At 40.0% G+C, this 17,790-nt stretch overlaps 1 protein-coding gene across 15 annotated transcripts in view; it reads right to left on the bottom strand.

Moving 5' to 3' along the window:
- Positions 1–9,783: 9,783 nt before the first annotated feature.
- Positions 9,784–17,790, bottom strand: part of ARHGEF28 (Rho guanine nucleotide exchange factor 28) — a 124,230-nt gene continuing 116,223 nt past the window's right edge. For 14 of the 15 annotated variants that reach the window (XM_038125501.1, XM_038125500.1, XM_038125502.1 and 11 more), the window contains one exon: positions 9,784–10,929. In XM_038125501.1, the coding sequence (XP_037981429.1) occupies positions 10,769–10,929 (161 nt within the window). In that variant the 3' untranslated portion in view covers positions 9,784–10,768. The remainder of the gene's footprint in view (positions 10,930–17,790) is intronic. The other variant, XM_038125495.1, reaches the window with a different exon arrangement.

The following is a 17,790-nucleotide window of genomic DNA, read 5'->3' as shown; positions in this document are numbered from 1 at the left end:
TTCAGAGCTGGGACAGAGACAAGTGTAAATTTACTTGGATTTCATCACAATCTGGGAATATTCTTCCTAGATTATTAATTTATCTTCTTACTTTCCTAGTGACATGGTAACTGAATCAATACCTCCAGTCTGTTCCAGTCCTTTCTATTTAAAAGGGTGTCTATGTTTAATTTAAGCATGTTCATTTGGTCAAAATCATTGAGCAATTTCTGTGGATTTTTCAACTTTCGCTCAAACATTTATTTTTTCACAATTAAACTATACTTTTCTTTCTGAAAAAAAAAATTCTAAATCAAAGCAAGAACACGCAAGCCTCTCATTAGCAAAAAGAAAAACAGAAATAAATCCAGACTCATTCAAAAAGCAGGCTGCAATCTTTTCTAATTACTTCCATAACCCTAAGCAAGCCACATTTCCCAAGAGAGCATATGAGATAATCCTTAAACATTAGGAAACGAGAGGAAAATGCAACAGATTTAGCAGGCAAATTAGAGAGAGAGAGAGAGTATTGAGCACCTGGGAAAGAAACATGCTTCAGCATTCATTAGCTTGACTATTCTTTCTCACAATCTGGAGGAAAACATCCATCACTTTTCATTCCACAGCCACACAGTCAATTCAGAGAGTTTTACACTACAAATAATTTTATTTTTTGAAATAAGTATTTCAAGACCCTGATTGCTATATAAGCAGCAGGCTCAGGTACAAAAGTTTGCCAAGAGTGCCTAGAAAATGATTTTTTAAAATAGGACCCAGGATGATAACTGTCCTACAGAAATATTTCATTTAATAGCACTAAGCAAGTTAATATCCTTGCTTTTGTCCTCTACATATTTAGATGAAAATGCCTAATTTTGTCTTACTACTACGAATGGTAGGAACCCATCTTCAAATCATGAAAGACTGGAAACTTGTTGTCCTAAAACAGGGAGCTGTTGGGCTGTTGCAAAATTTCACTTGGAAGCACTGTGATGACTTTTCTTTTCACTGTACAAAATATATACAATTTTGAGAGGTTGATTTCTTTTCAATTGAGTACTCATAGGAAACACTGTGAGCACTTTTTTGCATTTCTTTTTCTAGCAGCTGTTATTCCAGTGCCACCAGGTAGTAACAGCTCAACTGTGGCTCCTCTGAGGTAATGTATTCCCACTTCTAAAAGCTCAAGAGAAAAAGTTCACACAATATTTTTTCATGGGATAAGTTATGAATTTTTTCCTCTCTCCTACTTTTGAATGAGGCTTTGAAAAACTGGGAATCTCAATGTCCCTGCGCAAATGTAGAGAGAGAACAGGAGTGGCTGTGGAAGAGTAGGTGACCACCGCCATATTCACCACCCTCTTTGGAAGGTGTTGCTCCTATGTGTGGTCCCTTATACCCCAAAAATATTCCCTGTGAAGCTCAGGGCATGTGCTGAAGCACTCATAAAGAACTGGACATTACTCTCCCATCATCAGGCAAAGCAGAAAAGATTTAACATTGTCGTGAAGGTTTCAAGCCTTGCTACGACAACAGAAAATGTTTATTGAGCATAGGGAAAGTGATTCGAAATCTTATTTCACTGCTTCCTTTGAGTTCAGCAGCTCAAACAGACTTCTGAAAACCAGACAGGAGACCTAACTTAACATACACACTCCTAGAATAAACTATCCCCTTTCTCTTTGCGTGCATAAAATTGTGTATGCATAAAAATACCTCTCAAGCCTATGACAAGTTTTAACTTTACATGATAACATTAAAAGATACTCTTTAATCTTAGTCTATTTCAGAGATGAGGTGGCTCTTTTGAATTCCTAACTAAATCTTGTAGTAACAAGGAGGGAAGTTTGTGTCATTGATTCTGGCATTCTCATACTAAACATAGTGACTCAGCTAGATGCTGATTTTGGTTATCCCTTTTTTCCTTTCTTTTTTAATCTGCATTTTTAGTATGTGTAGAGGAATCACTTTTCATATACCAATAATTCATATTACCTGAGAAGCTGTCACACACAAATAAAGGTGGGTATCTCTCTCTTCCCCTGTTTCTCACCCTGCACACATGCACATTAATTACAAGCAGAAAGCACAAATGACATCACATACTCCAGAGCATCTGCTCAGGCCTTAATTAATCCAACCTTCATGCAGTCCCCATGGCAACAATGCTCATCAGACTGCCCTGATTTGGAATATTCAATACAGCACTTTATATTCCATATTTTATTCAAATTGTGGCAGAACTATTCCTGTGCCAGCAAAGTAGTGTCAGTCCTGATGTGAACAGAATGAATCCTTGCTCTACTTGAGCCCTCCTCATACATTACCTCATTAAAATGTATAATAGCATTCGAGCTTAGTCACATTAAAGCAGACATGCTCTTTTTCAAAGCCTAGAAAGAAGTCCATTACCACTTTTTTACATTTAAAAAAATTTCGGGCTTCATAAAATGGATAAGAATGTTTTGCAGTGCTGTATCTGCAACTCGTATCATAAAGGTGATTATGAAAATATTTGTAGCAAATAAGAATTTCTTTGGTGTATTTCTTATCTCACTAATCCTCTTATCTTGTCAGCTTAGGCTCCAAATACATGTTTTGGCAAGGTGTGATCCCCATCATTTAGATGCTAATAGAGGCTGGAGTAAGAGAGGTTGTTTCAGCTAATAGAAAATATGCTTAGTTCAGTTATTCTGTGGGCAATGGGCCCCCATTCTTGGTTCTCTTTTGTACTCAGCTACATTGAAAGAGGCACTGGATTGGATTTCTTGATCATGATGGTGCCAGGACTCCCTGCCTTTCTCCACCTCGACGGTGCCAGGACTCCCTGCCAGGAATTAAAATCTTGTCTCAGCCCCACCTAGGAAAGGTAGTCCTGATGGCCAAAGGTCAGTCACAAACTATTGCCCACAAGCCATCTTTTCCCATAGCCAGCACAGCACTGGGAGGCTGTTTAGATAAATCCTCTTAGGTCAGCCTCAAAGCAGGAAGGACTGCTATCTCAGCTGTTTTCCACTTTGCACATGACCAGCTAGCCCATTCCTCAGGGACAGCTGTAGGAAGAGGCCAGCACAGGACTCCTGTGTCTGTAGGCCAGGTTTCCTTGGTGGGGCTAGAGCAGGACATTAAAGAAAAGCCCCAAATAACCCACTTTAAAAAGCCCAACCAAAACCAACACCCAACCAACCAAAAAAAAAAAAAAAAAAAAAAAACAACAGCAAAAACCTCCAAAAAAACCCCTCACAATTGACTCAAGTAGGAATTTTGATAAAACAGTGGATGGGAAGAAGGCAGGAGCAGGCAACTTTAGTCTGTGACAGTGCACAGGTGACAAGTGGATGGAGGGAATGTTGGCTTGGAAAATCTCTGAGTGTTTGAATCTCTTACTCTGCCATATCTTTCCTCTGGGTATTGAATTACAACTTTAAACACTGGCAGCATACAGAGTTAAATATAATTATTTTGCTATTGTATGCAGACAACTATGTTGGTCTGAAACTATGCACAAATTAAATGTTAATCTGAGTCCAGGCATAATCTAATTACTGCTTCCTTTTGAAGTAAGAGGAACAATATTTACTGAGTAAATTGTGGACATCTAAAGGTAAAGCTTGCTTTGAAGATTAAACAACACACATGTTGTTAATTATTATAACCATACTTGACCCTTGTTACTTCGCAAAAATTTGAACACATTTTGAATTTTCACAGAGATGTTGTGTTTTAGAAGGCAGTACTTAATATCCTTGTCAATTGTGTTTTATTACATGCAACATGAAAGAGAGCGCCAAATATATGAGAAGGCTGAATGTGTGATATGTGTAGTGCACAGTTTCTCTGCAATACAGAGTAAAATCCCTCTTTCAGCTGAGAGGGTTTGCTGGCAGCATGGGGAAACCATCTTCACCAGAATGGGGCACATCTGTGGGCTCCCCACACCCTAACATCTCTGCCCCTGGGGAGACAAACCCAGGCCAGACGCTTGCTGCAAAGGGCTCAGAGCACCCCGATTTTGTGTTGGGGAGGCAATCGTGACACAGCAGTGGACAGAAAAAGGCAAGACTATCTCCAGGAGATTAGGCAATGTAATCTCATTCTCCTTCTCTGCCCACTGTGGGCTCTTGATCCATGAAAATACTTCCTTCTACCTGGCCATAAAATTTTATACCCCAGTCTATCTTAGTCAGCTTTACTTTCATCACTAGAGCTACCCAGCAGTTTAATTATACACTAAATACACATTAACAAAATCCTTAATCAAATAATAAGACGTGTCATAATAATGTAATTTCACAGAATACCTATAACAGGTGTTTTTGTCAGTGACTCCTTGAATGCTGCACAAAAGAAGCAGTTTCCACTATAGTTTTTGCTGCTTATGTCTACAGTCACTTATTTTTGAGTCCCTATCACTTTGTCTGACAGTTCATAATCTAACTTTATGTAGAAGTGAAGCATTTTGTCTGAGTCTGTCAAGCTTGGATCCAGGTTTGCATGTTCCAAATATCTGATATCTCTTTTATGTTCAGGCCCATGTCTATAATTACCCCAGAACTGTTGATGGTAGTGGCAGAAATAATAGGTTGGAAGCATCTGACCAATGTTTAGGGAAATGTTTCTGCTTATCAGAAGGCAATTGTGAAATTAAGTGGTGAGCAGAGTTGACTTCCATTTAATTGAAACTACAGATGGAAGGACTGCATTCTGGTGAATTTCAGTAGTCCAGGTGTTCTTCAAATTTCCCAGAAAGAAGAATATTTTGAGTTTGGCAAACCATGCTGTTACACATGATGAGTGCCCTTTAGAAACATGTTGGAAGTATGCCATTTCATGGGGATTTTAGCTCATGAGACTGCAACAGTCCTGCTTGTACGACAAGCAGAAGTAACCAAACATTTACCAATAAACTAAACTTCTTTGCCTTTTAGTGGGTCCATATCTTGTCCTTGAAAGTTGTTATCCTGATCCCTTTGAAGAATTACGCCACAAATTAAATGAGAACAGCTGGAGTCAGGATTAGAAATTGAACTTCTGCTGTGCAAATGGTGACTTCCAGTAAAACAGCAGATGTATCCTACCTCCTGTCAATAATTACTTTGTGTGAAATATCCTTCAGTGCTCAGCATTAATTTTATATGCCGAGAGGTTTCCCAAGGCTCCAAGCCATCTCTCACAGGCTGCACACAACCATTCAGCTTCAAGATGGGCACTGAAGGGATGGGAGCCAGGCAGGGAGGTGACCTGACTGATGCACAGGTTACCCCAGGGCCCCACCACTCTGCTGTGTGGCAAAGCAGGATTGAACATGCAGCCATGCTTCCAGGCATCAGCTACAGTGACAACAAATAGCTTGGTACCACAGCCAGATTTGGTTTTCCGGATTGCCAAGCTGCCAGCACCATTGAACTGATGATATCCATGTACAAACCCCGGAGCTGGAACCCTTCCCTCAGCACCCAGCATTTCTTTTAGGGGCCATCCAGAGGAATATCCTTGTAGCTTTCACTCTTACTGTTTTTCTTTTCACTGACAATTTGAGTATGATGCTATGAAAACTTGCTCCTTAATTAAAAGCTGAAAAGAAATCCCAGAGGATAAGGATAGTTAGCCTCCACTGACTGAAAGCAGGAGATGCTCAGTCAGTACTAATGAAGTTCTTTTTGTCCACTTGGCTGCTTTTATCTGGAATTGACCTATAATGGCATGTTTTAGCATTCATTCAACAATGCTAGTACAGCTGAGTGCATGTAGGAAATGGGGACAGTTTTCATTTCAAATGAGACATTACTTACTTTAATCAGGAGCAACACCAGCTTCTCACATTTCTTGTACTACTCAAAAGGAGCACAAGTGGATTTAGAGCTTGGCCTGAGCATCTTCAATGACCTAGACACAGGGAATGCAGACATCCTTTTTGTTCACTTGTATGGGAAGGCCAGGGCTCACATTGATCTTCACACACTGTCTTCAGTTCATGCAATTATTTACTCATGTCAGTCTTTGTTATTAGCAGTGGTAACCTGGGTGATTGGAAGGTTCATGCCTCTGCATAGCTCTTATAATATGGCTTGGCAGTTTTACAGAAATCTGATAAGAATTTTCCCTTGGGTCTGTTAAGAATTTCTTTCTGTTTAAGAAATTCTTTGTTTGAACTTAACATGCTTCACTGTCCTTTTCGTACATGTAGGGTACTTGCTCTCTCTGGCACTGGAATCAATAGTACTGTGATAAATAGATTTGTTTTTTCTCTGAATAAAAAAGCTTGTTCCATGAAGGAGCTTAGAAACATCTAATTAGAGTGGACACTCTTCCTGTCTTTTCTACACCCAGAGCAGCTTTTTCATGTTTCTTTTCTCTTCTCCTGGTCTCCACCCAGGATATTTCAAGACTCAAACTCAGAATTTGGTGAGTGCTGCAGACCTCCCTCTGGCAGAACCTTTCCATGTAAGAGGTGGCAACATCCTGATCTGGGTCTGAGATGGAGTGAGGAGAAGAGGAAGAAACTTCAGCAGCGATGATCCATGGAATAAGAAACATAGCTCTCTGAGAATTTGTGAGCCAATTACCAACCTGCATAGAGCTGCTTCCAACTCTGCTCTGCATGTCAGAGAAAAACATTGACATTTCTAGGTGAGATACCTGGATAATTTCACACCCTTGCAAGTTCTTCCACAATGTGGAAGCCTTTGATGAGCTCCTCATAGAAGTCTAGTAGATTATTGTCTGATGCACTTTTTCAGAGCAAAGGTCTGGATTGACGCCAATACTTTAGAATAATGCCAGCCTCACTTTAGAATAATGCCTCTAAGGTTATCCTTTGAGGGTTTTCCTTTATATTAAAGAAATGAAACACTCTGACATCAGCCTGCCAAAGGGAGCCTTTATGCAAAATTCAAGCCATTGAATTCAGACCATCCTCACAGACTTATCTTACTCTTTTGCAGCAATTCAGAAAAATCTTTTTGGAGATTAACATGTAGCTGTCCTTATGACTAAGATTATCAAGAATACTCATAGATACTTTTGCAGTGTTTCTACAAACAAACCTTTATGAGGGATGAGAGAACAACAAATGTATCCATTTGCCTTGGAAAAATGGAAGAAATCAACTGCAGGTCCACAATTCTGTAAAAGCAGACATCCAGCCTGTTCCAGTATGCTAATGCTCCACAACCTGCGCTGTTTCTACTTCTGTAATATAAACTGGGCACAGTGAAGGTTTTGGATGGAAAGGATTTGGGGTTGGATTCATGTCAAAGAGAATATTCATTAGAAGTTATCCAAACATTATCCCATTAGTCATCAAAAGTCACACTATTTCCCCATTTTGTCATCAAATATACAAGGAAAACTGCCTCATCTGCAACTCTCCATTGCTTTCAAAATTCATCCTGAGCAAGTTACACATGTTATTTACCAAAGCACAATGTCTTTTTCTTTGAAAGAACACCATCACACTGCAAAAATGTTTTTAGCAGCAACATGGCATATTACAAAATTGGCACCTACTTGATTAAGATGCAACAAAAAAACCTTACTGACTTTTTTGAACTAAGTGGGTGGCATATAAATTAATGTAGCTAACAGCCCTCTCTAAGTAAAATGATTTGTGTTCCTTACATGAAATATCAACATGTTTTTTTCAATCATTTCAGTAAACAAATTTTGGGGAGTTTTGCTGATAGCTTAAACTGTATTTAATTTAGTAATTTGAAAATAACATGTATGACCTTTGTGAAAAATCTTTTAGAAACGCAGCTAAGTGTGTTGTTTACCTGAATACTCAAACAGCATCCAAGTGAAGAATTTGCTTCCTTTTGGCCTCATTCTACAAATGACTGAATGCACAAATCCAAGGGTCTGGATCCAGCACACTGTAAGCTCAAACTCTTCACTAATTTCTTCTCTACCATTACTGCAGGCTTGCTGAAGAAAGTTCAAGTTTGTTGCAAGTTTCTCTTAAAAGTCTTTTAAAGTTGCTTGATATGATAACTTTACTAGCATACAACATTAAGGAGAAAATGCTGGAAAAGTCAAGGCATTACAGCAAAGAAATCACTTTTTTTGTTAGAAGATGGAGAAAAAATTTAAAATAAGAAAAAATAAACAAACCTCATCCTGGTACCATGGATATTTGTAGTACAGCAATAGTTCCCTTAATTTAAGCACTGAAATGAATGACTAAATTAGATTCTGAGTTTTCAGAGGCAAGATGCTTTGAGAAGCATAGCAAAAAGAAAACACAATATATGGGATGAGTGAAAAACAACAGGCTTTGCAAGTAAGCCAGCTTCAAAATTATATTCAAAAGGTGAAAAGAATTTCTGAATATATTTTTCTAATTAAAAAAGACGACCCAGCATTAATATATGCCTGATGGTAACTGAAAACAAAGACTGATAAAATAGCTGAGTCTCACTGGGGCTGTGTTTAAATTCTGCTAAGTATTAAGAAATGCCTAAATAATGGACAGAGTTCAGGGGTGCATAATACATCTTGTTATAAAGAGCACCTGCCAAGACACACTGGCCTATACTTTAAACATTTTCTACAATTAAAATACCTAAATCTAGAGGCCACCTGTTTCCTGCCTTCGCCTTTCTGAAATGTCAGAAGTTTTACTGTAAACACAGGTGAGCAAAATAAGATGCTGCCTGATTTTAAGGGACTTAAAGAATTTGCACAAGAGCTGAAGTCTGGGCCAGCCACTTTTCAGCTCCCAGCCCTTCAATTAAAACTGATGAGAGAAGCAGTACCATCTCTTACTCTCTCAGTGGCAAGATGCTTATGTGGGAATTCCCACCCCAACTGGGAAAGGAGCAATCCATCCAACAGTTTGGATTAGACAGTAACCAATACCAGATGTTTCAGCCAAGGCATAATAAAATGCAGAGAGAATAACTGTGGAGAAAACGGCTCATTTTTTTCTCAATTTCCCATGGGTCTCTGGGCAAGGCACATATCCTGGGGTATACAGCATCCCAAGAAATTAGTCGGGCTACTCAGAAACTTGCCAAAGAGCTGCTCAGGTGGCAACCCTGAATTCATTGCTGCACTGCTGGGCCCTTAAGAGAAGTTAGATCCACATTTTAATTTTAATCTAATTGTGAAAAGTAAGGAAGATAAAACAGTTCTAGAAATTCTAAAAAAGTTTGTTGTTTTTTTTTTTTTTCTCTTATAAAGAGATATTTTTAAAGTGTTGTCAGGTTAGCAGGAGTCTTGAAAGCTGAACACAGCCACCGGAAACCACATCTGCAGGCCCAGTCTTTCCCTGATGGCATTTGCACATCAGGTAATACAGCCAAGAATCACTTCCTGCTCATCATGCCAGGTGCTCGGTTGTTTGCCCAAGATACCAAGTGAACAACTACTCTGGAGTCCAGTTAAGATGCAGCTCAAAAAGCTCTGCTTTAGGGTATTCCCTGAAGCATCCAAGTCCCTGGAAGAGAATCCTTCTCAGTCAGGAAACCCTAGCTGACAAATGCACACATCTAAAACTCTGTGCCCTGCAAAAGATGCTGCACAACACAAGGCTTAGGGTAAAATGGAAACTACTGGGCTGACCCAGTCAAATGGGTGGGAGCAATCCTGCACTCCTCTGCTCCTTGAGCTGGGCAGATGTGAGGCAGCTGTGCAGGAGCATCCAAGAGCTGTGCAGCTGCAATTCTGCTGCACCCCTGCCACTGCCATCAGCCATGCTAAGCGGTGATAGGCACATCCTTGGTTTTGCCAGCTGAAATACACAGCTTTGGTTATGCTGGACCAGCGACACACATCTTCAGCAGAGCTCAGTGCAAACAAGACCTGGACACCTTTTTTTTTTTTCTTCCTTTTTTTTTTATTTCTCTGGAGGATCTCATAATGAATCAAAATTACAGTTTTGTAGAAATGCACAGAACATTTATTTAGTTTGACAGAAGTGTACAAATTTTTCAGAAAGAAAAAAAGGCACTAGAGGAACAAAACATGTTTCTTACTGCCTAAGACACAGAATCCCAGAAATCTGAAAGCAGAAAGCTATCCCATTTCTACACAGGAAAGCAGTGGAGTTTCAGAAGAGTTCAGTTAACTGAAGCCTACTATTTATCCCCTTTCTTTTCTTTTGACCAGTGAGATGGTTTTATCTAGTAAATTTTAATGTGTAAGGACACTTACTGAAATGAGGAACAGTTATAATGCAATAACTGATTTAGTGCATCTCTGCACAGAAATTGGCAGTAGTATCAAAATGGTAATAAGCTTTGAGACATGAAAAAACACTTAATTATGCAATTATGCTCAGACCATAAAAAACATCCCCTTCTGAGCAGTTCCTGAGCTAGACAATAAGGAAAATGACCCAACAGCTAAGGGTATATAGCACATTTCAGCAAAGACTCGAGCCATCATTGTTACATTGCTGTCTTCTCATGTTATATCACAGCTGTTACTGATACACACTCTGAAATCTCAAGTAGCAGACCCATCTCAGTTCATTCTTGTAAGAAGAGGATTCGCGAAAATCAACACTAGCTTTCACAGTCCTTAGTGCCACCTTTACAATTTCAAAATGTTATGTCTCTCCTGCTACTCATTGCTTCTTGCAAAGCATTTGAAATCATGTCATAAATTAGAGATTATACAACAATGGCTTCAAAATAACTTACTTGTTATATTTATCACAGGGGAAATTTTGCATTTACTATTAAATACTTAAAGTCAGATGGTCATACAGAGAACAACTACAGAAATTTAGAAAAGCAAACACAGTTATCTTTCCAAAGTGCTACTGAGATTAGAAAACAAGTTATCAGAGGTAAACAATCTTTTCCTCTACTCTGGCTCCACTCTCTGCATCCTGCAGGCTCTCAGGCTTGTGGTTCAGCAGCAGTTCATCTACCTGTGATGACTGGATGGATCCCGAGTTTGGAACACTTGTCTGGGAACCTTGGGTCTGTGATGTATTCAGATCTGTAACACACAAGAGAAGGACAATGCATTTTCTGCCATGCCCATGCCATTAAAAAGGGCAAATTCTGACTTTTTCATTAGCACCATTCTCTAGTTTGCTGCATCTGTCTGGAAAGGAAAACAGTACTCTGGGAACAAATTATACTACAGCCTGGTGAGAGGTACCTTACCCAAAGTTAGTGAAATCTATTCAAGTAATAAAAATAATATTAATAATTTTAAATGTGTAGCCATACTTTACTAAACAGACACACAATAAGGGAAAGACATAAACGAGGTCAGAACTGAGCTGGAGGGAAACACACAGCATGTAATCAGTACCTTCGTTAGTGGTAATACAGTTGTAATATTAATACAGTTTTCACCATTACACAGAATTTTATTTGTAAGCTTTCCTTTTATAGATGCAAAAGAATTAAGTAAGCAAAGTTAAAAGTCTACATGGCTGGCACTTGCATTCAGCTTTTTCTACAAAGTTTACCTGTGTTTATTGACACAAACTACCCTACTCTATTCTGACTTGATCTTTTTTCATGTGACGTGGAGAGAAACACTTGCATCCAGACATTAGAACATTATTTCACAAGGATCTTGTTATCTTTTCAATTTTCTCCCACAATGCAGAGAATCAGGTACTTGTTTTCCAGCATTCCACAATGAACAATTCTATGACCATCCATATATAGCTTTATAAACCAAAACAACACAACTACAGTTGGGTTTTATCCCTAGTCACTATTTGGTAGTGCTTTGGGCCCTCAGGACCTGCATCTCAGTAGTTGGCTTTTCTACATCTGTACTTCTTCAAAGCAACTTTACCATGAAAATAAGCTGCGTATTAAAGAATGTGTATCCTCATGCATAGTAATGAAAAATGTCTGTAACGGATATGCTGCAATACTTCTCACTGTAATCTTAGCCTGACTGACTCTATTACATCATGAGGGTTAAATTTTCATTCTTCCCTCTCAATAAAAGGACTCTGCAGAAAGAAAGGGAATTTTGAACTCCTTGTACAGCATGGTAATGCCAGAAGCACGCAAACCAAGAACTGGGGTTCTTTGAGCCTTGATCATTCATGCAGAGCTGAAGAGACATTTCATGCTTGCTCTGGTCCCTACTTCTCACATGTATGTGCAATGGAAATCTACTATGAAGGATCCATTTGCACTTTTACACACCATGTCACTTAGCTGGTGGCAATTCATCATGGCACATGCCCACATTTGGCATTCCCCAAATATATGTGACTTTCATCAGTCTTGTTCACTGAAGCAGGAGTTCAAGGCAAAACAAACTTGCTGGCACCCTGAAAAACCCAGGCTCTCTGGCTGCTCCCTGGCATGGGGTGTGTAGAGCAGTGTGGTATGATTATGCAATGGGCATGTGGGAACACATCGTATCACAGCCTCTGCCTTCAGCATCTTCCCCTCTTTGATACTCTCACAGCTGGGGGGAGCAAACAGGCTTTGGGGCTACAGCTCCCAGCATAAACCACATGCATCTTATTCTTGCTGCCAAGACTGCAGAGTCAATGGCAGGAGCAAGGTATTTATAAATGAGCTTAGTCATAGTGGTATGACACAGAACGTTACAAAAATTAGTCTTCAGTTGTCTTTCTTTTGCTGTTTTATACTGGATTAAGTTTCAGTCTTGATGAAAATCCGGAGTAAGCCTTGATTGCAAGTGAGTTATTTGCAATACATAACATAGAAAGTCTTGACTCCCTAACTTAGTCAAACAGGCCTGATTTTTTGAAAATGATGTCTGCATTTATTTCTTTTTGATGGTTATATTAGAAAAAGATTGCAATTTGCAGCCAACAGAAGAAAGCAAAAATATATCTACCTGTCTGTATGAAAACTGGATGCATTTGGTCTGTTTATTTATTAAAAAGAGCACTACTAGCTGAAGTTCCTCTACTTCTAAACACTTAGGTTTTCAGGTAATTTAACCTACATTAATATTTCTTTTAAGTCTTCTGAGTCTATTCACATTACCCAAGTTATATACATAAGAATACCAGGGAGTAAACACTTACTTGAAAGATCTGTTTCCAAAGTTTATGAAGTACATAATTTGAGAAGCCTAATTACAAATTTGAAAATACACAGAAAAGAAACACCTTACATGCAATTATTTTCCACCATCAAAACCAAACAGTAATTGCTCCAGCAATTAAAACAGTAGCTGTTTTCAAACCATTCTCATTAACTGTTATAACTACAAGCAACAGAGCTGAGCAATGGAAACTCTCAGCATTTGGGAAAAACAAATCAGATCCTGTCACTATCAAAATAAATGATTTATCACTAGTTCAGCTTCTTTTTTATTTTTTTCCCTAAATACATTGTATCTGGACAACCTGAACAGCAGGAGAGCATCCAGGAGGCAAGAGCACAGCTGCTGCTGGGGCGCCTAGTCACTTCAGGCTGGAAAGGTTGTGCTTAATCTAACTGAGGAGGGGAGGGGCTGGTTTTGGATGCACTTCAGGTGGCACTCAACACAGACTCTGCCTAATAAAAGCACAATGTGTCCCCAAGGCCAACACACACTCAGTCTGCCATCGGGGAGGATGGCTGCTGTCTCTCTGCCCAGTACCATGCTGGAAGCAGCTGAGCTAGCAGACCAGCTGCTATCACAGGCATGATGTGCCCCAAGAGTAGATGCATGTGAAGTGTGGAAGAAGTGCTAGAAATGGTAACAACAGTTTTAGGTGAAAGGAGACTGGGAAAAGTGGACTGAACTGCCAGTCAACCTTGGTTGTTGTAATGCAGAACAGTAAGAGCAGCCAAGAAGCCTCCTCTGACCTCTCTGGTATAGCATGGGGAAACTGAGTTGCCCTTGTCGCTGAGCAGGAAAAAGGTGGGAGAAATCTTCCTCTTGAAACGTTCTCCCAAAACAAGGAGGAAACTTCTGAAACCAGACTTGAAAACATCAGCTGATGTCTACTAAAGAACTCTGAGAGCTGAGGATGCTTAATAAAAATAAAAAAGGAAAACAAACTGATTATTTGTGCAGACAGCAAGGCAAAGGGGCTGCTATCAGAAAGTGACACCCAAGAAGCTCTTCCATGATACCCTGGCAGCTGGGGCACCGATGGGAACTCCCCAGTCCCTCTCCAGGCCCATTCTCTGCTGCACTGAGGCAAACATCAGAATTCACTATGGATCGAGAGTCAAGCAAATACAGACCACTGGGCTTTTATGATCTTCCGTCAACGTGACTGTAATTCATCTGTCAAAATCAGCCATAAAATGAGTTCTGTGTTATCCCCTTTGTTTAAATTCAGCATTTACTTACCCTTTCTTCTGCTCTCCTCCAAGCTACCAAGAGATGCTCACTCTGACAGTCTGTGTTTGGCTCAACAGCGCGCCCACCAGACCAGCACCCACATCATCAGCATCCAGCAAAAGCTGGGGTACAGCCCCTGCCCACACCCTTGCTGCCCGGGCTGGGCTCTGCCTGCTGCTGTGCTCCCACACCCTTGCAGAAGAGGACAAACCAAAGGACTGTAGCCATCCACTTGCTCATTTACACTGTTTTTCTTTCACAGTTAGATAAATGCAGAAAATACTCCCTGACTATTTCCAAAGCTTTAACAAAATTGAGCTGTAGCTCAGATCCTTCCACAGTCTGTTCTTGACACAGGTTTCTGCTCCCTCCCACTTTTGCACCAGCCAAGAGCTGTCAGCATCTCTCTGTACCCCCTGGACCCTAGAATTTATGTGAAAACTGAAGCTCCCTTCACCTGTTTCTCACTTATATAAAATATATTTCTCCTACAATATTCCAGGTAAGTCTTTCCTTAAGAACAAGCCAGATCCACAGCTGCATCATGGATACCCTAGGTAAAAGTGAACAGCAGACAAGAGAAATCCACTTTTTCAAAATTGGGCTGGTCAAACACCCAAGGCAAAAAAAGAGTGCACTTGAGGCTTTATAAATATTAGGTAATCTATGACAGCACTTCAGCCTTTTTGGGACTTGTAGCCTGTGCCACACCTCAGTATTAAATACTCCTAAAGTACAGCTTTTACTCCTTTTAATCTCAGCTAAGACCATTTCATTGAATAAAGAAACCCCAGGCATTCCCAGCAGTCTTCCCCACCAATTTTTGCAAAACGCATTTCAAACAAATTCTGGCTGTTTCTAACAAATTCAAAAAGGCTGTTTCTAATGAATTCTGGATCCAATCACAAATCGTCTTATTCACACAGATACTGTCAAATTCAATACTAAAAACAAATTCAATTTTCTCCCCATTTTCCTTGGGTTTAGGTCTGGTACCATGAGGACAAGCATCAGGAAACTGCAGAGAGGCACTCTACTATTTCCATACTTTTTTAGACCACCTCAATATAAAAACAATGGCAGATGGCAGGCCTGTAATATGCGGGATCAGTTCTCAAGGGAGTTTATAAGGGGACCTCAGTTTTCCAAACAGGGTCTGAGTCCAAACTCTGACAAAAGACAGCTCCTGGTTAAAAACACGGTACTGTTGTACAGGAAAAGAAAGAAAAAACAAGTAGCATTCTGCATCCTAACTACCCTACCTTTTCCACAGCATTAAGAGACAGGATTAGCATTATCTCACAAACTGCTGACAAGGTGAAGGACAAAGGAATGGTATTTGCAGGAATCTGAAATCAATACATATAAAAACAAACACAGCCCATGTACCTGGGGGGGCAGGGGATACAAAAGCCAAGTAAACAACTCATTAGTCACACTGATTCTCACCTCCTGTCTGTTGTCATAGGATGTAAGCACTTCCACATCAAATAAATGCCACAGATTTTCTCCTTCACCCTCTTCACCCCTCCTCTCTCTCCCCCAGGATCAGAGCTCTTGATGTTAAGGCTAGACTGCACACAGTGAAGATTGTGGGAAGGACAGGAGAACCAAGGCACTGAGAAACACTCCAAACAAAAAACCTCTCAAGTCTCTGTGTTTTGAACAGAAAGTCCTTAGTGTTCCTCCTTCAGCTCTGACCCTGATTTCACAGCATCACAGGATAATTCAAATTGGAAGGGATCTCAGAATGCCTCGGTTTCAAACTCCTCCTCACAGCTGGGTTAGCTCTAAGGTCAGGCCAGGCTGGATACTTTTTTACTTTTTAGTCATTTCTGAAAAGGAAGGGGGGAAAAAAAAGGGAAGAAAAAAGGGGTTGGGGGGGGAGTGGAGGGGGGAGGGTAAAAGGAACCACCACATGGATTTTGCAGACAATTACCTTTCTGTGACTCTTCGAGATCTGTCACACTGACCCTCTTTACAAAATAAAACTGCATAATAAAACTGCATTAAATGAAGAGCGATTTATGCCACTTTTAGCAACAAATAGATTTAAAGTTACAAAAACACTAACGTTCTGAAATAATAGAGTTAGGTTTCGGTTTCACATGTACTTATAAGAACTGGTACCAAGTTCATTTGGACTGACAGCTGACACATCAGCTTCAGGCCACAGCTATTTGAAACGGCAGAGCTGCTCTATTTAATCCCCACACTGGCACTCATGCATAATGCAAAGCACAAGCAGACACCTAACAACCAGTGCTAAGTCTACCGGGTCTGGGATATTCAAAGGAATTCAAGGGTAACAGGCTCTCATTTGCCACCACAGTTCAACAGCAAATGGCAGCCTAACTCCCATGGGGTCCACTGAAAAACCCACTGGAAAATCCCACAGCAGCTCTTTGTCTCTAATGATGCTCCCAGTGGTTTCCGTGCAGATTCATTAGCAACAGACAGCCAATTCCCCCGGGAAATCCAAGCACCTCAGCCTCTCTCCCTTTCCTCACCATGAAAGGTACCATGACCAGTTTTGATTGCTTTTTTTAATGCCTACTAAGACTTTCCCAGATTTCAACGGATTTTCCATATTACAGGTTCAGTTGTTTAAAGTTGGTGGAAGAAAGGGAACACCATGCAGTGGTATTGGGCACCTGGAACGCCAGGGCATCACCTGGAACAACCAAGATACTGCTGCTACCAACCTAGAAAAGAACACTTACTATAGAAAATCTATATGTGAGCCTTGATGATTTGAGGTCAATTCCCAGCAGTTTTGCTGGCAGTTGAGATCCCACATACCATCAACAAACCAGGCCCTTCACAGCAGAAAATGAATTTGGTATTGGGTCTCAAAAAAACACTGGGAAAAAAATTTTTGACCCTAAAGCTACCAAGGAAAGAGGAGCCTAATCCATTTCCCAGCTGACTAAATAAGTGAAGAAAATAGGTCTGGGAATTGTAATGCTGTTATTTACTTTTGACCATCCTAACCCTGTGAAAAAGTAGCCACTGTATTTCTCAAGCAAATAACCACCTTCATGAGTAAGAGATCTTTACACAAAATGCGGATGAGAAATTATTTCAGAAGATATCCTACATTAATTAGTCTTAGCAGCTTTTGGTGCATTTTTTTTTTACAAGACAGAGAACAGAAGGAATTCAAAGTCTATGATGAATAAGGTCTGCAACGTAACTCTTCTCTACATCTGTGTGCTGCGTTTTTGATCATGGTAAAATTACTGGGGTTGCCATCATTCTGCATGTTTCTACTCTTTGTAGTTGGCTGGCTTAGGTAAAACAATGCAGGTCCATTTTCAGATTTTGCCTCCTAAGTCTTCAGAGAAGTTTTGTCTAGACAATTTGGACCTAATTCTTGGCTCAAGAAACACAAAATACATATTTATTCCACTGAAATGGCATTTATCATAAAGTTCCAACTCATACTCCAGGTTTTGGAGTAATGTGATGATACAGTCACTCTTCTTTTATTAAGGCCCAGTAAACATAATATTACTGGTGTTTACCAAAGAAAATATTTTAAAAAATAACTCAAGCTCAAATACT

The sequence above is a fragment of the Motacilla alba genome, chromosome Z (genome assembly GCF_015832195.1).
Source record: "Motacilla alba alba isolate MOTALB_02 chromosome Z, Motacilla_alba_V1.0_pri, whole genome shotgun sequence".
Classification (NCBI taxonomy): Eukaryota; Metazoa; Chordata; class Aves; order Passeriformes; family Motacillidae; genus Motacilla; species Motacilla alba.
This window is presented reverse-complemented; position numbering and strand designations above follow the sequence as displayed.